The sequence below is a fragment of the Erithacus rubecula genome (genome assembly GCF_903797595.1).
Source record: "Erithacus rubecula genome assembly, chromosome: 1".
Classification (NCBI taxonomy): domain Eukaryota; kingdom Metazoa; phylum Chordata; class Aves; order Passeriformes; family Muscicapidae; genus Erithacus; species Erithacus rubecula.
The window spans coordinates 48,438,622-48,464,124 of NC_136658.1; the positions used below are offsets into that span (position 1 = coordinate 48,438,622).

The following is a 25,503-nucleotide window of genomic DNA, read 5'->3' on the forward strand; positions in this document are numbered from 1 at the left end:
TGGTGTGAAAAAGATCACCAGAATAATCAGTTCCCTCCAGGCATTCTGAACCTCAGAAAGAAAAGGCACCTTGCCAGGAATAAGAAATGAGATCTGTTTTGTGAAATGAGCTTTTCTTCAGGCCAGTTCTCCTCCCCAGCTTGGATAAGGCAGGATAAAGTCAGACATAGTACTGACTGCTCGCCTTGCTTTGCTGAGCTGTCAGGTATTACCTTTGCTAACTGTCCTTGAAAAGGGAGGAGCAATGGATATGAAAAGATGTAGATTCACTTCTTCTGGGGAAAAGGACTAACACTGGAAGATATGTAAACATTCAGTGTCCAATCCTTTTGCCATTCCACAAAGAGTAGGCTGAGTCTCAGCAGCTCTTACCCACAACTACAAAAAATGACTATAAATATGCTCAAAGTTTTTGCATCAGTAAAAATCTAGGATCCTATATGCAGCTCCTGCTCAGTGCTGGGTAATGCAGCAACTGCCAGCATTCCATGTGTGAGGCACTGAGTTCTGTACAAAGTTCCAATAGCCTCCACTGTCCCCAGAAGCATCATTTGCTCTCCTGATACGGAGAACTTGCAGCTCCGGCTGTGCTCCACACCAAGGGAGTCTTGGCTGCTCCCCACTCCCAGCCATGCCTGTGTAATTTAGTGGTGGGTCCCATCTTCTGCCAACTTGAAAGGCAGCATGGCTTCCTGCACTCTAGCTGATCTTGGAACGAAATATACATATACATTTTGCTACTGGGATCTCGCAGCAACAGGGCCTGTAGACTTTCTAAGGATGGGAAAAATCTGTTCTTTGGGGACTCACTTTCATGTGAGTTCCTTGACTCACATAGTGACAGAGGAATAGTTCTGTTGGCACTTCAATACTCCATACAAGCAACATGAAAGCATGGGTATGCACAGGCTGCAACAGGAGTGGACAGTGAAAAAAGTGAGGAAGGAGAAGAGAGAAACAAACCTGTCTCAAACAAACCTGGAGGATAGAAATCTGTCTCCTCTGGACCCGGGAGACATGGAAATGTCTGGCATTTCCAAATATGCTGCCTGTGGGCAGGGAAAATACAGGCATGAGAAGTAGTAGCAAGCCCTGAGGAAGAACCTCTCAACTCTTAGGAGTGTTCTGGCATGAAGGTAGGAAGGCACAGCAAAATAAGATATATTGTCATTTTATAAGAAAGACTTGCTCTTCAATAACACAGCTATGGATAGGGAGGAATCCATGAGGAATTTGCACTACAAACATGGGTCTCACCTATTAACCTCAAGCCTGAGCCATTTACTAATCTTGAATAGGTTCTGTCTGCCTTAACACAGTTGTTTCAAATTTAGGATTTAGCCTAAGCCCTAAGCCACTCCTTCTAAGCTCCATATCTGGTAGATGGATGCTTCCAGGGTGTGATCCACTCCATTGACCTCATACATGTTTCTCTCAGATTCCCTGTCTCTTTTCACTTATTGCAGAGGAGCCTTGAGGTGATTACCTTAGACATCCTCTTTAGACTGCTAAAATTGCTGATGTGAACCCCACCTTCTAAACATTGCTCAACTGAAGAGGTAGTGCTGTTGCAATGAGTGACTGCCTGTGCACCTCTGGAAAAGCAACTTTCCAGACAGTGATGAACTGCACATAGTACCCACAATTTGGCAATTGTCTGCATCATCTCCTGTCTGTGAACAGCCCCAGTGGTCACACTTGGGAAGGATTTCTCTCCTCGTGGATGATGCCTGTTTTATCTATGGATGGTTGAACTTGATTGTTGATAAATAAGGTATAGACACAAACAAAACATCTGCTTTCATCATACTGAGTGGGTTGGCTTTCATGCCCGTGGTAGGGTATGGCCTCAAATTGTGGTAAAATCAAGATGTACTGTGGACAGCTAGAACACAGTGAAAAGGTCACATCAGGAAAGAGGAAGGCATACACCTTTGTCCATTGTCTTCCCGGGTATTTACATACTATGTGTGCCCTGACAGCCGGAGAGTGAGGCTTTTGATGCACCCTTCTTTACCCCAGAGGCAGCAGGTGGGATGAGCAGATAACATTGACATCCTTGTGCAGGAATCCACCTGATCTGCCTTTCAGAGCTAAGGAGCAGCAGTGATACATTTCCTCCATGTCTGCTCGTCAGAGAAAAGGTTGTGTCTGACCAGTGCCTTGGGAAATGCAACATTCACCTTTACTGTGTTATTTATGATAGGGTGAAATTTCAAACGGTGTTGCAAGTCACCTGGAATGTGTTTGCCTTGGCATGCCCTCTTACTGCTCTCAACTGAATTACAGGCATCTCTTCAGGTATCTATTCAGGCAGATCTTGTTCACTGAATCATTTACTACCCCTGGCAGGGAGAGCTGGTGGGATGATGCTGCTCTGGTCTGTGGTACTGAGCTGTTCTGATACTCAGCAGGTGGTGAGGGCGGTGGAGTGAGAGTTCTACTGCTCAGCACTTGCTGAACTGACAGCTAATTAACATGTATGTACTTCTAAGGTGCCCACTGAGAGTAGCTCTGGATCTGTTCTTGTTACAAGACTGGTACATTTTAGTTTGGATGAGTTAGTGGGAATTTTTTGAGATAAATGTATTCTGTCCAAAGCTACCTCTATGGACTTGTCTGTTCTGTTCTTTAGCATTTGGTGGGATAGTAAGGAAGTTCCAGTGTGAATGGTTTTGTCCTAAAAATAATGCTTTTCCCAGGCAAGATCTACTGCAAATATGCCATGTGAGTACACCTCAGCATATGTTGGTCAAACCATGATGATGCTCTTCAGCTGAGTTATCTGATGAGCATGTACATGTATTTGTTTGTACTTCATGGCACCTCTATGGGGGAGAGAGAGAGGTTTTTCAACTGCTTAACTTCCTACCAAAAATCCTTTTCCACACTTTAGTCTTCTGCCATCACTTTTGTTTTCTTGCATAATAATTTTTTCCCTTTTCACAGGCTGAAGTAAAAAATGGATCACTTCTTCCCTCTTTTCTGACTCATAAAACCTTACACCACCTACTTACTATTTATTTTTTCTCTTTTAGGTGCTTCAGCTGTCTCTGTATTGTGTTGAAGAGTTTCGGATGTTATAGGGCAAATTAAATGGCCCCTCTAAAAGTGCATCTTATACTTCATGGAACAGTGTTTCCTTCTTTGAGGATTCACATATCTCAACTGCCCCACACTTGTAAATTTCTGCAGGAGATTTTTGGATGTGGGGATCCATTCCCATTTTGATGAGAGGGAGGGACACAGGGGCAAATGTGCACAGGAGCATAAAATAGCCATCTGCCTCTCTCTCACAATGTCCTATAAAACTTTCCTTCCTAAGGCAAGTTCCATGCCCAGTGACAGTCAGTAGTGAATTGTTTCTTGGGCAGGAGCTGCATCTTTGCTCCTGCAGGTTAGAGATCTGTGTTTGTGGGAGATGTCCTGCCACTTTTCCCCTGCCTGTGAACCCACATGGTATTATTTTGTTACACATGCTTATTTTTCCCTATGGATTTGCCCAATCCCCTTGATGGTACATTGCAAAATCTACTGGTATTATTTGGAATTGCAGAATGAGTCTACTTGACTTTCCAAGCATCAGTTCTCCAGATACTCTTGATTTTTCAGTCTTTCAGGAGAACTAAATGTGGATCACAGTAAGTTGGTGGCACTTTTGAGTACATGAAAGCATACATTTTCCTCATACCATTTCATTTTGTTTTTCACATCTGAGCCTTGCAGTGGCAGTTGTACAGGCTTCATAGTTTGGGGCTGACCTTGGAAAGAGTGAGGTGGGTGGCAGTACTCTTGTTTTACAGCAGGCATTGAACAGAATATTTCAGGTCAGGCTGCATGATTACATAAAGGAAAGATGAGCAATCTTAAGAAACACTAAAACTGTATTTAGGATCAGTTTGAAGATCAAAAAAAGGTGTATGGCCAAAGCTGATCAGTGGAGTCTGCCATCTTCAGAAACAAATGCCAGTTTATATTTTGGTCAAATAAATTAGTTACCACCAAAATAGATGCTATAACTGAAATAAATTGCATAGAGTGGACAGTGATGGTGAGGATAATATAGGACCTGGTGAAGATCCAGCCAGTGTGGACAAATGCACCTGGAGACTTTAGTCTCTCAAAACCCACCCTAGAGAGCTGAGAGCCACCTGTATTCATATTACACCTGGAGGGGGCTAAAACATTTAGTGACCCCTACTGCTACTTCTTTATATCTCGATATCAGGGCTGGATGCAGCTTAGCCAGCTTTAGCTAGAAGATTTGCCTCAAATTTGTTGAGCAGATTCTTACAGTTTGGAGAGAGAGAAGAGTCAGTCTCAAAGGATAATTTCTTCTCTGGTTAGGGCAATTACTGTGGATTTAAAAAAAAAGCAGCTTAGGAGCAATTCAAGTACATAAGCATATAAGGCTAATGCTATTTAATTGTCCTAAAGCACCTTCCAGGGTCATGACTGGGGGATGTGTGTCTTCTCTACCATATTTTCCAAGCCTGCAGAAAGTTTCAGGTATTTTAAGGACTTTTAAGATGCCCTGTGTTTAAATATCTCAATTCTTCCCTTTGTCTAAGTTGTATGAACCTTCCTTTCAGGCCCTGATTCATTCAATTTAATTTATGAGTGTAATTTTCTGCACTTCCTCTGCAGAGAGGTCTGGAGAGATGTATTCCATTTAGCTAAAATTTGATCCCTTCCCCTCCAGAGATGCCTATACAGTGCTGAAGCTGAGCAAAATGCTGGTTGACAATGATTATTACTCAGATTACTAGCATACTTAGGGATTATCCTATTTCCCACAGTCTGCCTAAATAAAAAACAGGTATCCTTTAAATGTCTTTTTTTTTTTTTTTTAATCAAGCAGGCAAAATGACCAATTTAGCATGCCACTCCAGCTTGTGATTCTCTTTATCTACTGAGTTCAATGGAACTCCAACACCTCAATTAAAGGTCTCAGTTTCACAGCACAGCTGAGTGTCTCAGCTGAAGGAGCAATTCACCTTTTGATATAAGACACAGTCTGCCCAAGCTCTACTACACCACAAAATTCCTTACCTGAGACCACAGGAAACTGCAGCAACACTGCAGCTATGCCTAAGAGGTCAAATGTCTCAGCCCATCTGGAACTTACTCCTCTGAGCATGGGATTGGGAGCAAGGATGGCTAGATCCCAATTTCTGCCTGGGACAAACCAGCTCACTTTTGTGGCTCACTTTTCTGTGTAATAAGGAGCTACAAAACATGCATGCTTGACACACATTTTTAGATAGATTTTATCATGAAAACCTCTGCTTGCTGATATAAATCTCTGCCTTTACTGATACATTATTTTTTTTAAGATGTCCTACAACAAGAAATAACCCTGAAAGTATTTATTTCTCTACTTCATAGAGCTCCAACACTTCTCCAGATAAGGAATACATCTGAGAATCGATTTCATATTGAGACTTGATTGACATTTAGGACAATACAATAATTCACTGAATGGCCTTTAGAGGGAAGCAGATCCAAAGAATCAATGGAGAGATCAAGAACAAGATGTTTGCAGAAACAGGCTGCTGGATCTTGTTAAGCAAAACCTGAAGCTGAGACACAGCTCACTCTCTGTGTCTCTGTGAGGTGCTGGGTGAGATCAGAGCACCCCTCACATTATTACAATCTGAAACTTCTCATACATTGAAGGACACCAGAGCTATTTTGTCTTAATCTGCTCATGTCAGGAGACCTTGCTGCTTTGTTTCCTGGGGAGCCTTCCTTTAACCTTCAAAAGCTACCTTGAAAGTAGGAGCTGGGCATGACAGAGAACCTTGGGAGCATCTGGGACACCATGCTAGTGGTAGTCAGCAAGTCTGTAAAGAGATACCTACCTGTCTGATTTTATAAGCTATGAGTTGAAGTAAATATGTGACCTGACACTTCCTGTCTGCTCTCTTGTGAGGGAACAGCAAAAATATTGTCTGAGAAATACCTACATATGGTCACAGAACCAAAATTTCAGAGGGTGATTTCTAAATACTACATATTTGAAGGGCTGTGGTATGTGTGACCTTGTAATTCCACCTGTTTAAAGCATTATTTTTATGCTAAAAACTATTTTAAAGATCTTTGGAGATCAGAAATAGCAGCAAATTCTCTATGGGTAAAATTCTTGTCCCCTCCTATGTTCTCTTTATATCTTGGGATTCTCTTTATATCTTTATACCCTGATGGGGCAGGAATTACTCAGTGGGCAGCTTGCCAAGGCAGCTCAAGGTGCTGTACTTCTGACTGTTGTTTTATGAGGACAAGGCAGATGTCCTATATATAGCCCAAAATGAGATAATGAGTCTGAAGCAGCCTTGAGGAAGTTAATGCAATTTTCAGTACGTGCATGCTTCCCTATAAAGAAGGTCCAAGCTCAGGCATTGGACCTTGGTTGCCAATTGTAAAACTTTATTGGTTAGTTTGAGACCAACAGTCTCTCCCCAACATATATCTGCTGTGGAGTGTGCCCTGAGCAATCCTGATCACCAGCCTGCCCTGCTCTAGTTTGTGCCACAGATGGAGCCTTCACAGATTCCTGGAGGATTTTTAAATGGCAGAAACATAAAGATAAATAGGGACAAACTTTTAAAAATACCCCCAAACCAGCAAGCATCAATCACTGGATTTTCTTTTAACAGGTAGTGAAATTAACTACTTGTAAGTACCTTTAAAACAATGTAGAGACATGTAACAGTACAGATGAATTATATCAAATCAACCAAATTTCTTTCATAAAAGGTTAGGACAGTTAGGTAGAAAGGTGTACTTTAATGTTATGTAACTTGAGTTTTCCCACTCAATAAAAACAATACGAGGTTTGCTGAAAACTTCCTAAGGCAGGATGCCAAAGAGTCACTGAATCATCAGTACCTTCCTGGCCATGATGGCCTCAGAGGGGTCTGCAGGGATCTGGGCTGAACCTGCTGCTTTTCGTCCTTCATTGGCACAGTAAGTAAATAGGAACCAGTAAAATAGTAAATAGGAAGTTATTGCTGGCAGAGCCACAGCACATGTTATTGAAACAATATGCATGTAAATGTAGCTATTCTCAATTCTGTCACATTATTTGTAAGATGATTTTTAAACTTGCACCCAGCTCTCTGACAGCCTTTGCATGCCCCTTCTGAGAGCAGATGCTGCCCCAGACAGGGTCACAGGGCTCCAAGGAAGGCTCCTCTGGACTTCCCAGGCATAGAAAAGGAGGTGCATCCCCCTTTCAGATGAGGTGTTATGCTCCAAACTTACATAAATGGGGTTAATTATATTAGGTTTGGTGTATTCCTTTTCACAAATATTGCTGAGGGAAGCTATAAGCCGATTAATGTGGGCTGGGTGTAAGTTTAAACTTTAATCACATACATTAGCATCCAAGGGTTGTGCAAGACAGCATTTCAAATGAAACATGAAGAAACCTTCATAACATTTTACATGTTGTGGAAACCTTACCAGGTCTGTATACTTTTACTTCTTAGTTATAATTAGGACAGAAAATCCTAATAATATGATTTTAGGTTTTTACCAATGAACTTTTGAATCTCTAGAAACAGGAATAAATCCATAGAAAAAAACCACAGATAAACAACAAGGCATTTCAAGGACAAAAAGAATTATCCACTGTAAAACCTCACCTCCTTCCAAATAAAGTCCCGTTGCTCATGCCAGCATAAACAGCAAGGAGAGCAGGAGGAAGAAGAAACACCTGTGCCTGGGTAAATTGACACTTCCCTCTCATTTTTCTCTGTAGGTGAGAAAAGTTTTATTTTCTGTGTGGACAATAGTTTGTGAACCCCCAAGTCAAATATTCAGGAATGTTTATCCTAGAGGACCACATCATACTTATTAATCCTGCCAGCAGGCCAGTTCTTGAGGTACTCACACAAAGTTCTTTCCCTAATAGTTGTTTCTTGGACCCTGGTTTCTGCTGTAATTGGCTATACAAGAGCTTCTGTCATATACGTGTATTGGATGATGAGAAAAGTTGAAGATCGGACTTGATGATTGTGGAGTACTTTTCCAACCTCAATAATGGCATGATTCTATAAATTAATCATTAGTAGAAAGGCAACATACACTCAAATAAATAACCTAGTTCTTCCTAGGTAAAACACAGAAGCTTGGATAAGTGGCCAACTCATCTCATTCCCAATCAGATAATTAGGACCAGACCAGTGTCTACATTGAAACATAGTTTCCAAAAGAGAACAGTGTGAGAAGCATGAACTGTACCAAAAGGGAAAATCCAGATAGGTTTATGATATAGAGGTTTCAAAATATACAATTAAGAGCATATTATTGGTGAGGACGACTATCTTTATTACTTCCTCAGTTGTATCAACAGACAACTTCCTGAATTATTTTGGAATGGACAGCATGAGGAATTTCCTCCACTGAGGCTTTTTGCCTTTGTGATGGTTACTGAGAATCTGTATGACCAAGACATTAGTTTTTATACAGTTACAAAAAATGCTCCCTGCACATATTTTCTCAACCTTGGATTTGTTGTTTGAATAGAATAAAGTACAAAGACATTTTTCTCCCAGAAAATCTCTGTCATCCAATGTCCTCTCCTCAAGAAACTCACAGTAAAGAATTTCTTCTTTAAGACTATCTAAACCTGCCCTCCATCAGCTTTAAGCCATTCCTCTTCATACTATCATTGCACGCTCTTGTGAGAAGTCCCTCTCCAGCTTTTCTGTAGGCTTCCCTTAAGTACTGGAAAGCCTTCCCTTCTCCAGCCTGAACCACCCCAACTGTTTCATCCAGTCTTCATAGGAGAGCTGCTTCACCCCTCTGATCAACTTAGTGGCCCTTTCCTGGACTCGTTCCAGTAGGTCCACAAGTCCCATGGGCACTGAAGAGAAATGGATTCACCAAACTCCCAGCTACTGCTGTCAGATGTGGTTTCCTATTCAGTGGTCTGGCTGTGACAAAAGGTTCTGGCTTCTGCCTCATCTCTGAGTGCAGTCTGACTGCAGATTTTCATCCTTTTCTTCCAGATGACAAAGAGCTGTAAGCTATAAAGCATTTCAAGTGGAGGGGCAGGGTGTTGTACCTTCTTGATTTTGACAGAAATTATTCCAAGCCAAGAAATGCAGCAGTGACTGGTGGAGTAAGTCCTAGTGCCCTGGAGGAACAGACTTGCCAAGAGCCTGCAAACTCCACCAATCTGAAAGAATGTTGGTTTTTTTTGTGAATCAGGGTGATCAAAAAAGCTTGATCATCTTCTTCTACCTCCTCCCTCCTCCTCCATTTTGCCATAAATCTATCCACTTCTTTTGAAGTTTGCTCCCTAGATCATAAATAGTCTGGAACAGAGCTGCTTTGTGCTTTGTGTTTGCACAGTGCCAATTACAGGACGTACTCCTAGAAGCCAATAATAGGCAATCAGCTTTTGTTTAGGTTTCAGTGGCTCCTGATAAGTGCAAATAGAGCACAATGCCTCTGGCTGGCTCCTTTGCCAAGCACTGCATCAGAGATGCCCCAAATATGTGAATATAGATGACAGCTGAGCAGTGAAAATATCTCAGGACACAGAATCAGATTCACAAGTCTCCTAAGCACCCTACAGAGCTATATTTTTCTTCAAGTCCTTGTCAGTTCTAAAATCTCTGTGGTTTATAGTAAAATGAAAGTGGCATAGACTTTACAATGCACATACAGTTTTATACTTCAAGAGAAAGAATGTAATTTTATTGCTGGAATTACAGCCTAGATATGGAATTCAATAGTATATGAACCACTGCAAAACAGAAGCCAAACTTAAGAACTGCTATTGGTCTCATTGCCAGATCTCAGTGCAGACATCTGAAACCCATGAGAATTGAATCTCTATGTACAAGGCCAGTTAATCTGCTTACTTATCTGACATTAAGCACCCAAAATATAGTATTTTGGGCTGAAATAGCATTCACTGGGAAACAAACACTAAGTAGATAAGAAAAGCTTTCTCACAGCATTTTAAACTTCCTCAATCCAATTAAAAGCAGTGCTTCTCTCCCACAAACTGCTGCCCAGTTGCACTGCTTGATTTTCTTGTGCCCTGCTTCTTCCCTTCCAGGACTTGTGTCCTTTGCCAGACTAACAGGCATTCAGAGGAGTGGTGTAAGGATACAGGTAAAAGAAGTAGCTTTTAAAAAATACTTTGCATTACAATAATGATTAATATATTAGATAATCATGAGGATAAGTGGACTAAGAAAAACATCACTGTCATTATTTTGTCTGTATTTTAGGACAAGAAAAATTTAAAAGAGTTCAGACTGTTTGTGTAGTTTAGACTAGTAAGGTAAATTACTTAAGGCATCATGCTTGGGCACTCACATTACGTTATCTCAACTGATATTGCCATATGTTGCACATCCCCCAAATTTTGTTCTCGTACCAGTAGAATGTGATTGCCATAAGCTTTTTCTGACATTTTCTTTTCAAAGTATTTGACAATCTGTTTCTGAAAGGAGGAAGTTTTGTTGGCCTCATGAAGTCTGAGACTGATGTAATTCCAGCAAAATCTGTGGAGTTTCCCTGGCATTGAAACTGCAGTAATTTAGGAATTACTCAGGCTTTGCATTTCTTGGATTTTGCCAGTAGGAACTTGGAACTAGCAACTCAAAAATTACCTTTAATTGCATCTGGAGATCCCCATTTACTTTCAAAGATACAATCTTCATCGTCACACACTCTGGATCAGCACACTTGCATTCATGTTTAGAAGCTTAATTATGCATCAATTACATGTTGGAATTTTGAATGAGATTTGCTGTTCCTTTTGTTTCACGGATTTGACTAAACCATTCTGTTTACTTTGGTGTCACTCTCATAGCTGGCATGACTGATTTATCTGATGACTAATTTATTTGACTCTAGCCAGACACATACTGCCAACATCTCAACAAAGGGCTCCTTTGGAAAGGGTTTATAGACTTTCAGTTCTCTCTAACTATTAGACACTTTATGTAAATGTCCATTGATTCCTAAGAGCTTCCTGATAATGATATAGCCTTCAAAACTGATCCTAACCAGCCCTTCCTTTTGATTAGCCTTTTTGCTGCTTCTTCAACAGTCTGGGATTCATGGACCTTTCAAGAAGTGAAGGTTCTTTAACAAGGGAAACAAGGGAAGACTTGAGTTTGTGTGCACACATGATCACACAGAGTATGTTTTATGTAAAAGATTGATTGAAGGAATATGTGGCAGGCTGGTTTTGAAATATAAATGAGATGCTGGCTCTCAGCAAATGCCTATCAGAGACTTGTTTTCCGTACTCACACCCATCACCACACTATATCTAAAGAAAAACATGGATTTCAGTGGGGCACCTGGGCTGTGTAGAAAGAGGAGAGGACAAGGCTTTTCACATCAGGGGTAGTCTGAATTCTGGTGAGATGAAGGTCTATTCAGTGAAGACTGAATAATGTCAGTTGAATAGGCCTCCATGATGGATGACAATTTAAAGTGTGACAATTTAAAAGCTGCAGTACTTTGCACCTGCACCAGCTTTTGGTGAAAGTGTTGCTCCCTTCAGGCACAGACCAGGAGAGAGGAGAGATGTGAAATATGGGAAAATGAGCTGCAGAGGGAGAGAAAGAGATTGCTTTCCATGTGCTCTCATGTTTGGATTGAAAGTTCCAGGAATGAATTGCATCCAGCTCATCTGAGGTGTGGGGATCCACAAGTAGGTATCTTCTGAGTCAGGATTGGATTTAGTTGAATCCTGCCTAATATGTCCATACCTTCACTAATCATCCATCTGCTTTACTGTCAATTGGCATGTCTAGACTGCTCCTCTGAGCTGCTGTAGGCAAGTCCCAGGAATAAGACAGAACCTGTCCCAGAAAGGGGACATGATTCCCTGTTCCTATTGCCTATAAATGATCACAGAGTGATTAGCTAACACACAGTGTTTCACAACATTGATGTCTAAAGTGGTCTGAGATAAATCCTGAACCTCTGCTTAAGATACAGTGCTGCAATTTTAGCACCTCATCTATATCCAGCTTCAGGTGACTGATGAACCAGGATAACATCTGCCAGAAGGAAGAAAGAGGAACTGTAGGGCCCACACCATCCAAGATTCTCACATGTGATAGGAGGAGGATAATATATAGCTTGAGTACTTCAAGGAGCTTGGCCTATATTGTCTTTTCTGCCTTCTAGGGTTGCCCTTCTGCTTTGGACTCTTTCAAATATGCTAGGAGAATATTGTTGGGCAGTAAAAATAGCATGGAGAAGTGAAAGAGGATGAATGTTAGTTTGCTGCCTTTGTTTAGGGCTGTAGATCTCTCAGAAACATCTAGGCCAAATCACAGGCATCAATGTGTTGCACAGAGCTCAGTGCCATAGAGCAAAACACCCACTCCAAATTCAGAAAAGTAGGAAATACTTATTAAAAAAGTGAAAGAGGATTTAACACCAACTGGCCTTTGCAAATCAAAAGTTCACTAAAAGACTTTGTAGACCGAAGGGTACTGACAAGTGGACACCAGCTGCTGTTTAAATTGCATTTTCTGAATTATGGCTTTCCACCTTAACAGGCTGCAAGGGCGAGTCCTGGAGAGAGAAGAGGTGAAGACATCAAGAGGCACATTTCACTTCTGGCATCTAGAACTGAACATGGGGTGTAAGGCTGAGCTGATTCAGGTATCATAGATAGCACAGATATCAGAGGTAATCACAGAGTGAAACAACTGCAGAGTAACAAAAGTAAGCTAAGGGTTAGAAGCAGGCTGTCCATAAAAAAAAAAGGCAGTTGCTTTTAGGATGGAATGATAAAACTGCTATTTTTTAATTCTTTGTAGTAATCCAGACTCACCATTTCCTGTGGTATTACCACTGGACGTGGGGAACTGATTAGACTATTCCTGTTTTCAGCCACTTATTACGTACTTGAAGACTATCTCTGTGCCTACAGCTTGTCTGCTCTTCTTTAGACTAAACAGTCTCAACTCTCCCAGCCTTGCCTCATACAGCATGTTTCATAAACTTGAGGGATTCTAGTTGCTCTTATCTGTGTGCCCTTTCCAAGTCTTCTGCATCATGCTTCAAGTGCAGTACCTAAAGTGGACACACAACAGCAGCAGAGGCTTTGCTTGGGCCAAACAGAAGCCATCTCACATCTTACAGACAAGCTAATTTTAAAAAGGCTCTTTTTTTGCTTTGCTTGCTTTTTCTTTTGCAAAACAGTACAATCTATATGACTTAACTGATTTTAATGGAGAGGATCCTAGATATTGGATTGATCCCTGCTAGTCCATCTACACAGTCCCCACAGCTGACCAGAAGCTTGAGGGAATTCTTGTTCTGCTGAGTTTCCAGTATGTTATTTAGAAGGGAGAAGGTAAATGTTTTGAGGCAAAAGAGAGATTTTAAAAATTTAAGATTACCTAAGCAACTACCAGGTCAGACATAACACTGACCTAATTTATGATCCTGTCTCTGCTAGCAGCATGAAGGAGACAGTAAGGCTGCAGGGATGTTGAGAGAAAAGGAAAACAAAAAGAAATAAGTTCATTTCAAAAATATTGTTGTTGGTAGAATTGAATGAAAGCAGATGTAACCCAGTGAACTTCAGATCCTGAAGTAATGTTATTTCTTTCACTTACTGAGAAAAGTGATCAAGCCACTGAAAAATATCTCTGGCTTTAAATTCATTTTGAATAACTCATGCATAATAGAAATAAATCTTGGTAGTGGCCAAACTTTTCCTCATTATTCCTTCTTCTTTTAAAGATCTTCTCAAGAGTCTTGCTGGTCTTAAATACATTTCTTTGCTTCCTAGTTGCTGTCCCTTGTTCAGCAGTGCTTTCTTTTCAGCAGTCCTTTCCCCTATATTAAGAACTACAACCATGTGCTGTGAGTGTGCATGCAAGGGCACATAGCATGGATTTCTATTGCTAGATACAGATTTTTTATGTTTTTTATATTATCCAAGGTTCAAAACTGTAAAGAACAGGTGGTTGAAAGCACTCAGAGTTCTTAGATAAGAATTTTCACTCCTTCTGTTGCTCAACATTCTAGAAATTTTTGGAAATAATCTAATTTTTCCTAGTTGAGCAGATAGATTTTGCTGAAATTGAGAACTTGGGTCCAGTCCTTCTTGTACTAAAAGTGGTGGCCAAATTGTCACCATTAGGTCAAGCCTGGCACCTTGCAAGCTCATTTTCTGCTTTCCTAATCATCTGATGTGTTTTGGATGGCTGCAGTCCCTGTATTTTTTCAGGAGTTCTCTTCCCCCCCACAACCCACCTGCTGTACACCAGACTCGATTTCCTTCTGCAGGTGTTTTATCTCCTTGCAAGCTGTTACCAGGAGAAAGCCATTGCTATCTCACTGACTCCCCTTTCACCTGGTTGTAACTAAGTCTTGCACACACAGACCTTGCTGATAGGTGAGAAGCAATCTCATCAGCTGGCCCTGACAACCTGTTGTGTCCTAGGCTGCCTTGAGCTTGCATTGCATGTAACCAGAGCAATCACCTCGCTGCAGCACAAGTAGTGCTTAGGAAGCACTTAGGAATTTGCATATTATTGCATACATAAAAATAATAATAAATGGTGGGATGTGGAGTGGTGCAGAGTACCTCTTATCAACAGGGTCCACAAAAGCTCCATCATTTGTTTATAAGGAACTGCAGGCCAGAGATGCCTGAATTTGTAGACAGGAAGGGTGAGGGGGGAAAACACCTCCACTTGTTTTCTCCTTTGAACAACAACATTTCTCTTAACCTTAACCAAAGAAGGTAGTGAAGCCACTTGGCAAACAGATTTGAGTGAAGTACCTTGGCTGGAAATGTTGGCTTTTTTCTGTTGGCACACACAGTGTTCTGCTCTGTGTGTGCTGAGGGCAGAGAGGGGAAGGAAGGAGTCCCCACATCCCCCTGGCAGGATGCAGCCATGCCCCTTGCAGCCCTCTGCACCCCTCAGACACACTACAGCCTGCTGGCTTCAGCTGCCATCGCTCCTCCTGCCTCCTCCCTGGTCTGCCAAGCACAGCCCCTCAAGAGGGGTCACCACCACCATCCAGGGCAGGGGAGTTTTCCTGCTCTGAAGGATTGGCTGAGCCATGGGTTCAGGGTGTCTGCACCCCCAGAGCAGCCCAGGCCAAAGTGTGGCTATGGCAGGGCATTCCCTCCTGGCTGTGGAGGGAATCGGAGCCTTGAGGAGCAAGAGGCACTGACACTTCAAAATGCTTCATTTCTGTGAAGAACTGAGTTTCTAGGGACAATATCGGAGGTTTTGTAACAGCCACTGAGTAAAACGAAGTTATGTGTGGCATAAGATGTTGAAAGGAGGTGTAAATTAAAGTTGCCTATTGCATTAATTTTGCTGGAATATAGTTCATCATCTGCTTTATTAGGCAGAACATTACCATTAAAAATATTATATGGAAAAGCCAGATACCATTAATTATTTGTTAGTTAGTTAATTAGATTACTTATTTCCCTGGTTTTTGGGGTAACTATTTCTGTTATTACCAAAAGGTGGCTGACTCAGGCCCCAATATGTGGTGTGATGTTTGCTGGCATGGGATGCCAGCCTGAGGCATCAACTTGGTGAGCTTGCAATGGAGAAGTTGTTTATATATCCCAAGAGTCCTGTTCTCCTGGTGGCCCAATAAACAGGGACAGGGAGTCACTTTCACTGTTTCTCACTGGCTGGAGTTTAGTTTCTGCTTTTTCTGCTTACAGGATGAAATATCAATAGAAAGGCTTTTACGTGACCTTCTATGTTATTGTTTAGAAACTCATTTGTGAAGAAGGAAAAGGCAGTCTCCAAACAACATAAGATTTTGGCAGATTTCCATCTACAGAGGACATTTAGAACTTCAGAACTCTCGCTTCCTTTGGAAATATGATTCAGTATGCACTATAAGCCCTAGAGACATCTTTGTTTCTCACTGGTATCTGCAGAAGAGCAGCCTCACATCTTAGCTGGATAAAAAAGTAATAGCAACTATAAAAATTGTTGGAGCAGATCTGGTAGAAAACCAGCATATATTATTCTGCGAGCACATGAATCTTCAAATATTTAGTTTTGCTTCTCATTTTGACTGTCGGGTTATGCAATTTTATTCTTTCAAACACCAGTTTTTTCAGACCAGAGTCTGTATGATTCGCTTCACAGGGTGGGTCTAGAAGTAAAAATACGGAGTTTAACCTAAAATAATCTTATATAATAATATTAATGACATATCCAGTTCACTGTGTACAGTTTTTAAATCTACCACATGGAAGCCTTGGTTACAGAAAACTGTTCAATAGTACAACAAATATTAGCTCATGATGTGCAGTTTAAATATTCTGCCTTTATGCAGGTTAATTCTCAGGAGGTGTTTTACCAGAGCTTGGTTAATTACTTCCAGATTAACACACATTTTCTTTGGCAAAGTTAACAGTAAAAAAGAAACATAATTTTCAAACTAATGTGTCAGCAGACTTTGGCATGATCTTCAGAACTGTTCAATACCTCTGTTTTTTTAAGTGTGTCAGGTAATTTTTTAGCAATGTAAGTGGCAAATGTCTGGACAACCAGCACAGGCTATTTAAGGGGAGATACGAATGAAATGTTCTCAGGGGACTTTGCACGTACCCAAATTTCAGCATATGCTTTGCCAAACTGAAAATATACTTTCCATTCAGCAACTAATAGGTGCCCTGGCACTTAAGAATGTCCTACATTAAAGCACAGAAATCTGAGGTGATATTCTCTCTCTCCTGTTTTAGGAAATGCATTCCCAAAGAGGAAAACTCATACAGGAGACCCATGCTTCAATGGCATCTGTAAAGAGGAGATTGGGTGGATAATGGGGATCTACTGGGCACAGCCAGAGGTCCCTCACAATACTGGCACCAGGAATAAGTGAAATGCTCTGAAAAAGTGGGGTTCTGAAGCCCTGGGCTGCCCCTGGCAGCATCTCTGCTCCAAGCATTTGATTTGAGTCAATGAAAAACCGAAGTGAATATATTGACCAGCCTCTAAACCAGCAGAGTCCCATGGCACCCACTCCAGGGAAGACTTATAAGGACAACCAGACACTGTAGGACTTGATGCATGTGGGATATAGGGAGGAATCCTATGTCCATATCTCTAATAAAATGGCTGTGCCCATCTGACATTTTGCTTTACATTGCAAAACTATGTGTAAGTACTATGAGAGATAGGGTAACACGTGCATTAGTGGATTTAGTATCCCTAATGACTGTGGAGTGATTTGTTTTCTCTACTAGGACTCTCACTTGTCTAGCCAACCCCACATAATAACTGTAGGAGAGATTTTTATGTATATTTATTTTCCCCCTATACTTACCCATTTTCATTCTCAAGGTATTTGCTTAGCTTCTCTCCTCTGCCTTGCATTGTTCCATGATGGAAAAATAAATATTTAAGAGCTTCAATCTCAGCAGTGTGAATTTCAAAACCATCAGCTTTAATGATTTACAAATTCAGCACTTCAGCCTCCTTTTCTTACCCTCTGCCTATCACAACCGGTTTTGCCAGGTCCCCTTTCCCCTCCTGCTGCAGGGACTTCTGAAAATGAAGTGGATTGTACCTCTGAACTTCGAATGAAGCTCTGGTTGTAGCATGACTGCTAAAAAGATAAGAGGTATGTTGGCCTTTGGCTCCTCAATATATGCCAGAGGGAAGCTCTCCTCACCCACCTCAGTGCTCACAAGGCAGACCAAGATACAAAACCTGTTTGAACAGAGATATTTTAAGACATTGGCTGCATACCAATTACTGCTGAGTCCAATTCATTTTGCAGTACACTCTCTGCTGCTATGTAGCAGTAATCAAAGACAGCTAAAAGCAAAGTGGAGATAACAATCTATTCTGATGTGAGTATTAGAAGATGAAAGAGCTTTGTTATTAATGCCCCAATAACAAGCTCTGCATTCCTGTCCTTGCACCAGCTGTACCATACTAACAAATAGCAGCACTTTCTATCTTTCAGGTTTCCTCAGGTGATTTTCTTCAAATGAATACCACTCTGGGTGGCAAAAATACATAAAAATGAGTGAAGAGAAGCAAAAGCAACATTCCTCTTGCCTAGATACCACATCTAGACAACAGTGAAAAAAATCTCAGCACTGGAACCTCTCTCCTTGTCCAGTGAGAGGACAGAAGGCTCAGAGCATAAAAAGAAGATTGCAGAGAAGCTGTAAAACTGATAGGGGTAAATGAGTTAAAAAGGAGGACTGGTCTGCGAGGTCCTGTGTTTTCTTGTAACTCTGAAGATTTTAAAGCAGAATCTGTCCTTTGTAATCTGCTACCACCTTCTCCAAAACTGGCAGCAGTCCCTGAAGGCTCCACCCTCAGTGTTTTCCACCTGGCCCCATGCAGTCTAGTCCTGCAGTTCTTGGACTCCCTTTCAATATGTTTCTGGCTGCAGACTCCCCAGTAGGCACATCTCTTTCCAGTCTGCCCACAGCTCTGGACTACTCTGGTTCAAGTAATTGGCCAGAACCAGACAGCCTGCATAATAAACAGCAGTAAATAATGATTCATTGGGGTTTAGATCCATGGATTTTTGGAGCATATATATTAAAATCTTGGAATCAAAGAGCTCAAACAGAAGACAATATTCAGCAGCAAGAATCCTTGAAAACCACTTCAAAACTTTTGAGCTCTGAGATCCACAAATCCAGGTTTCACAGGGTTGTTCTGCCTCTGGGGAGTTTCCTCTGCAACTTACCATCCCATTGAAAACACTGGATTTTGCTCTGTATCTACTCCAAAGCTGCTGCTGGAGCTCCCTGCAGGAAAAATGTTTTGGGTACATGGGAGTTAGCCACCTCCTTCAGTTCATATCTGTTCTGCCAGAGGCTGCTTCATGAATGACTGTGCTGCATATGAATCAATTCCTTTTTTAACTTGAAACCAGCCTAATAATTAGGCATGGTATGTCTCTGACTATCTGCTGCCTAGGCTGAACCCTTTCATTTACTTTATTCATTAATTTTTGGTGTGGGGGAATGATATGCAATATAAGAGATTCCAGGAAGTATTTTCTGTATAGAGTCATGATGTTTCATGACTTCTAGTGCATTACCAGACTCCTCCAGGAACCAAATGTGTTTCAGGCTGTATTGTCTGAGGGGAGAGCAGATTCAGTCATCTAATGTCAGAAGAGAGGCCATGAGCTTGGAAATAACCTTGCTACAATGGAGATGTAAACTGTGAGAGTGGAGAACATTTTATAACCAAGATCTGACATCCTATTCCTATGCATATACAAAAAATGCTGAAATCAGCATTTCAGCCAGTCCAAATGGTGATCCTTCTGCCTGCAGAAAAAATGGAGAGTACTTTAAGAAATTAAGCCATGGGAATTAAGCCATTAACAAAAGTTTGAGAGGAATTCTGACTGTGTTTCATGGTGACCTTTTCCAAATTTGAGCTATTGATCCTAGAGTATATTACCTTTCATATTGACACAACTTAGCCAGTGCTGTTTTGACTTGGGTTTTCTAAGTCACCAAATGGATGCTGCACTCATTGAAGAGAAAAGATTAACAGAGGGGTGGCTCACCCTAATGAACATTGATCAATCATACCTCCCTTCAGTTTGCACTTTTCTTAGAAGGATTTGTTTGCTTCAGGTAAGTTCTTTGGTGCAGTCATCCTCTGCCTTTAATACTGGATCCTATGTTCTGGTTTTGGCTGGGGTAGAGTTACTTTTTTTCCTAGTAGCTAGTACTTTGCTTTGTTCCGTAAATACTGGATCCTGTGTTCTGGTTTTGGCTGGGGTACAGTTACTTTTTTTCCCTAGTAGCTAGTACTTTGCTTTGTTCCGTATTCAGAATTAAAATAATGTTGATAACCCCCTGATGTTTTAGTAGTGGCTAAATAGTGTTTATCCTAAGCCAAGGATTTGTCTGTTTCCCATGCTTTGCCAGTGAGGAAGTGCACGAGAAGCTGTGAGAAAACAGAGCTGATCCAAAATAGCCAAAGGGACATTCCATACCACAGGCTGTCATGGTCAGCATAGACACTGGGGAGTGGGCATTGCCCGTGAGGAACTGATTGCTGTTCAGAGATGAGCTGGATGGTGAGCGCTTATACTCTGCATCACTTCTTTGTCTCGGGTTTTATTCCTCTTTCTCATTTTCCTATTGTTATTATTGCTATTGTTTTTATTATATTTTGTTTTACTTCAATTTTGAAATTGTTCTTAGCTCAGCCTACGGGTGCTACCTTTTCCGATTCTCCTCCCCATCCCACCGAGGGTGTTTGGGGAGTGAGCGTGCTTAGCAGCTGGGGTTAAATCGCGACCCCGTGACTCTGTCCCTTGGACAACGCGGAGGATCCTCCGGCAGAGTCCCCTGAGGCTGACCACCAGCCAGAATAAAGCCGTCCCGGTGGATTTCTCCCTTCCTGATGACAGCTGAAGCCAATGTCAGGCCCCTTCCCTTGCGACCCCCCCAAAAGCGCACACAGCTGCTGCTCGCCCGGGCTCTGGGCACAGCTGAACCTGTCCCGTCCTGCAGACGCTCCCCCGGGGGAAGGCAGCCGCTGTCCGGGGCGCTGGGCAGCGGCTGTGCCCGGGCTCGGCCGGGGCCCTCCTGCAGCACCATGGAGAGAGGAGCGCGCCCGCTGCCCCGGCCCGCGGGCCGAGAGGCAGGGCCCGGGCAGGGCACGGGCATCGGCAAACGGCACAGCAAGAGAACGGGCAGGGCCCGGGCAGGGCCCGGGCAGGGCACGGGCAGGGCACGGGCAGGGCACGGGCAGGGCACGGGCAGGGCACGGGCATCGGCAAACGGCACAGCAAGAGAACAGGCAGGGCACGGGCAGGGCACGGGCTCTGCCCCAGCACTCACACAGCCTGACCTCTGCAAACCCAGGCAGGGCGGGTGAAAGCCGTGGTGTTGGCACTAAGCGCCCTCCGCTAAAGCTGAGGAGAAGCCTGCCCCTGGCTGTCGTGTGTGGATGCGGCTGACCGGTCGACTCGCACCAAACAAACACATAGTGTGCTTTCCCTGGCAGTAAGTCTCTGTCGTAAGTGACACTGTCATCCTCTCAGTGCTTTCCTGCTCTAGAGGTTGAATTCTCTGGGAAAGCTGCGCACCCTGAGCCCAGCTAGAATTGCTCTCTACACCCTGGTGAACCTAAAGGTTTTTGACCGTGCAAAGCTGCTGCCGGGTACAGGTGCTGCAATAGCAGCTGTCTTGCATCAGCATCCTTCTGCTGCTCATCACGGCAGTGTCTATCATGAATGAATATCGTGAAAAGACAGTTCTGAATCGGTTTGCTGCTGTGACTCAGAACAGCTGAGCATTGCCTGTTCCATATTGGCTACCATCAGGACAGCACTATTTGCCCCATCAGGCTCTGCTGAAGCAGGCACTGTCAAGATGCCAGCAGGAGATCTGAGGCTCAAAAAAGCAAAGTTTCAAGGAAGCAGATTTCTCCTAGTTTATCATACACCACTCTGAACTCATGATATGGAAAACCAGAACATACAGGAGCCATGAAGCAGTGCTGTAGGCAAGGCATGCAAAATGCCAAACAGGCCTAGTAGCTGTCCTGGCAGACTTAGGAAGTGTCACAGAAAACAGATATAGATACAGCTCAGTTGGCTAGTTACAATTCGGTATTTTATGTGAATGAAACAGCTCTCTGCAACACCAAAGGTCAAAATACCTAAATAAAGTGTCTAACCCATGCTTGATAGCTATAAGATAGTTCTTGTCAAATCTGGGTAATTTTGTCATTGTAAGAATTCAGAATTATATACATGAGAAAAATCACATAAAGGTCAACGACTGCCTGTGGAGCACTGGGGAGTTAGTAGGAGGCAGGCTGGGTGGAAATTCTGCCATAAAAAGTCAGTATCTTTCTGGAGTTCCCAACTCCAGAGCTTTAGTTCTCAGGATCATGCTTTGAAGGCTCTTTATGTATCTTTCTTGCTGATAAGGACTGAGTGGTTAATCAAAGGTTACTCGTTTTGAAAAAAATGTCTCACTGCTAGTTTTATTTTCTGGTGTTTATTGGCTGTGGGAGTTTATGCTTGTGAGTAATGGTCTCTTGGTTTTAGTCATACAATTTCCATGGGTGTATCTGATTCTATGATAATCATAACCAAGTTAATTGAAGAGACAATGTTCACAGATAATATTTAGCTTGAAGCTTGTTGTATTTGTGTCAGATCTGATTAATGACTTTGTTACATACTTCTCCCAATCTTCTCCAATATCTTTTAATAAAAAAATATTGTTTCTTCCCACAAACATTGCCTTAAATGACTGTAGCTATAATGTTATTACTATTCAGGATCACCCTCTAAGATCTTTCACCTGAATGTTTCAGTCACTGCAGCCATGGCTGGACATGTGAATGCACATGTACATTTGGCAACACTGCAGTTAGCTTTGGATACTGTTAGCAGCGTGGTCCTGCTAACCCAGACTTCCAGAATCATGAACCCCTCAACACCTGTACCTGAGCTGGGCTACAGAAGCTGAGCTCTCATTGCCTTGCCTATGCTCCTATCAGCACAACTACTCCTCGAGCTGAAAGTCAGTTCTGGTAAATATCTATTTACTGCCTGTGACTGCAGGGTAATCCTGCTCAAAGAAAGGCCACTGGAGCCTGTTTTGTTTTGTTTTTGGGGTTTTTTGTTTGCTGTGAAAAACAGAAAAAAAACTCCTTAAAACATCATAGGCCCCTATTTAGAAGCCTCCCCTGCAAAATCCTCACAAATCTTGCAATTAAACGTTTAATAATCAAATGAATTTTCTTTGGAGTAGAAGTGACTTGCTATATTAACATAGTACTGCTGCTGTTACTGCTAATACTTTCTGTAGAGTAACTGAAAGTGGAAAGATAGGAATGGAATGAGGAACTTGTGTAAGCTGTCTTCAGCTATAGGAAAAATTGCAAATAGATTCCATAAAAAGATGAACGTGCAGAAGAAAAGTTATATTGCCAGCCCTCCCTGCCCTCAGCATGTAAGTTATAATGATATATTGAACATCTGAGGACAGAGAGTTCATTACTTCTTAAAGATGAGCATTTTATTGTTTTACAATCCATGACAGAGAGTGCAAAGCCCTTTCCCTGTTGAACTCCTGTTTTCCTTGGATTATCAGGAGTTTATGTTTAGCAGGTTTTCCAAACTGAATGCCTCACTCTTTCCAAGTAGTGTTTGTGCTACATGTAACATTACCCTTTGCTGGTGCATGCACTGGCAAGTTAAAATTAGACTTCCTAAATGTCATTACAGCAGCTTGTTACTCTCTTACTTGAACAAGACTGTGCTACTTTAATTTGTGAAATTCTTGTCTATGTTCCTCTAAAATACAAACATGCAAAATCTTATGCAGATGCTTAGGTATTTAAAAGATGCATGGATAACATGCACTTTCTGTTTGTTCAAGTTTCAATCAGCCAGTGATGAAAAGAATAGTAACATTACAAGTGACAAACAGATTACATCTGATTATTCTGAAAACAAATTTTGTGCTACTAACAATAGCACTAATGGTACTTTCTGGTTAGTTTACATTGCTTTAAACAATGCCTGAGAAGAAGAGCTAGTTTTCTTTCTTTAAACCTTGGCAGAAATAATGCATAAATGGTTATTTGCAAAATATAACATTCACTTTTCAAAAATATCTGTGAGTTTCAGTGCCTTTTAAGCAGTTTTTGTTGAACAACATTCTTTAAGAAAAATAAAACTCTTCTTATCTATTCACCTCTCTCATGGGTGATTTGTGATGATTTGAAACAGGGCATCATTAAATATGTAGAGAAATTATGCTGGTTTTATCTCAAAATCATCTGCATGTATAGGAGTTGATCTATATGTCACAGCATATAATCTGGTATGTCAGGGGCATGAAAGGCAAAAACAGGTAAGGATCTGAAACATCCCCAAGCTTCCATTGTTCCATATATGTTTGAGTTTGTGACCCTGTCTGTGTAATAATACACCCTATGATAACAATCATGCAATGTTACATTTTATATTCATTCAGCCACTGGCTGTTAATATCTTAATAGAATTGTTCTTCTTCCTGGTCTCATAAAAGCTTTGGGAGACTGGTTCTGTCTAGCCTGGGTTTATTTTCTGGCTCCCTAAAATACTGGTGTCTTAATGCATTTTATCCTGCTCTAGTCTGACTCCATCTTGCCTGTTTGCTGTCTGCCCTAGGGAGAGCAGTCCTTCTACAAGGCCCTCATAAGTGCTTACACACAGTTTCACTGAAAACACTATTTTGGCTACTATCACAAGGCTTAACAGCAAATAAACCCAAATCCCTTCATTTACTGCTTTACACAGAGAGAGAAACACAAAACACATTTCATGGTACACTTAGAGTTACCTCCTGTCTCTGAGAAAAGCTGTTTCTGACATCAGGTAAGAAGCCTCCATTTGTTTTTACACTCTGATAGATGGCTTACAAATCCAACACTTTCCATAAAAAGTGACATTCTGAAACAGCACACCTTTTATCTTTACATTTCAAATATTAGCCTGTTATACATGCAAGTATATACACTAGCACTTAATTCCTAGATTTGAGTATTTGCACAGGATGCACATAGTCATTGATGTGGCTATTTGCTCTTTGATTTTTTCAGATACTAAAAAAAGCACTAATAGCTGTCACAGACCTTGCTATCTTTCCTGCTCTCACCATCTGGCAAGCAAGATGCTCATTTTGGCATGGAAATTAGAGCTGTAAGACAGTTTAGTCCATTTCTCTGCTAACAGTGGTTTGATACTGACAGTGTTACTGGCACTATGTCCAGTGCACTTATCACATATTACTAACCACAGAGTAGAGCTTACCATCTTTCTTGGAATACATATCATTCCTACAAAGTTGCTTCTGACATTCTGCCTACAAGATCGTTTACTTATATCCATCACAATGCTTTAAACACAATCTCTTGCACAAGCCAAAATAATCTTTTACTCCTCAGGCTCACAACTTGCAATACACATGGCTTTCCATAAGTTCCAGTTAAATTATGCCTTCTTACCTTCTACTTTGAAGATGGTGAGGTGAGGTCTGCAGTGAAAAGCCCCCAGTGCATTGCCAGCACAGTTCATCCAAAGCCCCTGGAAGACCCAGGTTGCAGTGATAACAGATGATGCCCGACTAGTGACTTTCCACTCATTTGATGCAGTAGCAGCAATAGCAGCTCCTAGCCCACAGAAACAAAATATGAAAGCTATAATTTGTATTCCCAACATGTTTCTCTGTAAACCAGGGTCTTACTAAAGCCACTGTGTGGAGAGAAAAGCGCTTCAGTCACATGTGTAAGCAAAAAGGCATAACATAAGCAAATTACACTTGAACAAGTTCAGTGCCACTTGCTACAGAAAGTTAATGTGGTTGAAAGAAATTGTCATGCTTGAGTGATTTAAGAAAGGCCCTAGGCATTACGAATGTTTAGAAAGAAAGTCAAGGTACAACTTTATAGGAGCTAATTACTAGTACTTACTTACTAATTTCTAATTGCAAAAATTAATTGTTTT

General features: G+C 41.6%; 1 protein-coding gene across 1 annotated transcript in view; it reads right to left on the reverse strand.

Moving 5' to 3' along the window:
* Nucleotides 1-25,163, reverse strand: part of CLDN10 (claudin 10) — a 53,006-nt gene extending 27,843 nt beyond the window's left edge. Inside the window, exon 1 of the mRNA XM_079302827.1 lies at nucleotides 25,005-25,163. Within this exon, the coding sequence (XP_079158953.1) occupies nucleotides 25,005-25,074 (70 nt within the window). The 5' untranslated portion in view covers nucleotides 25,075-25,163. The remainder of the gene's footprint in view (nucleotides 1-25,004) is intronic.
* Between the last annotated feature and the right edge of the window lie 340 nt (nucleotides 25,164-25,503).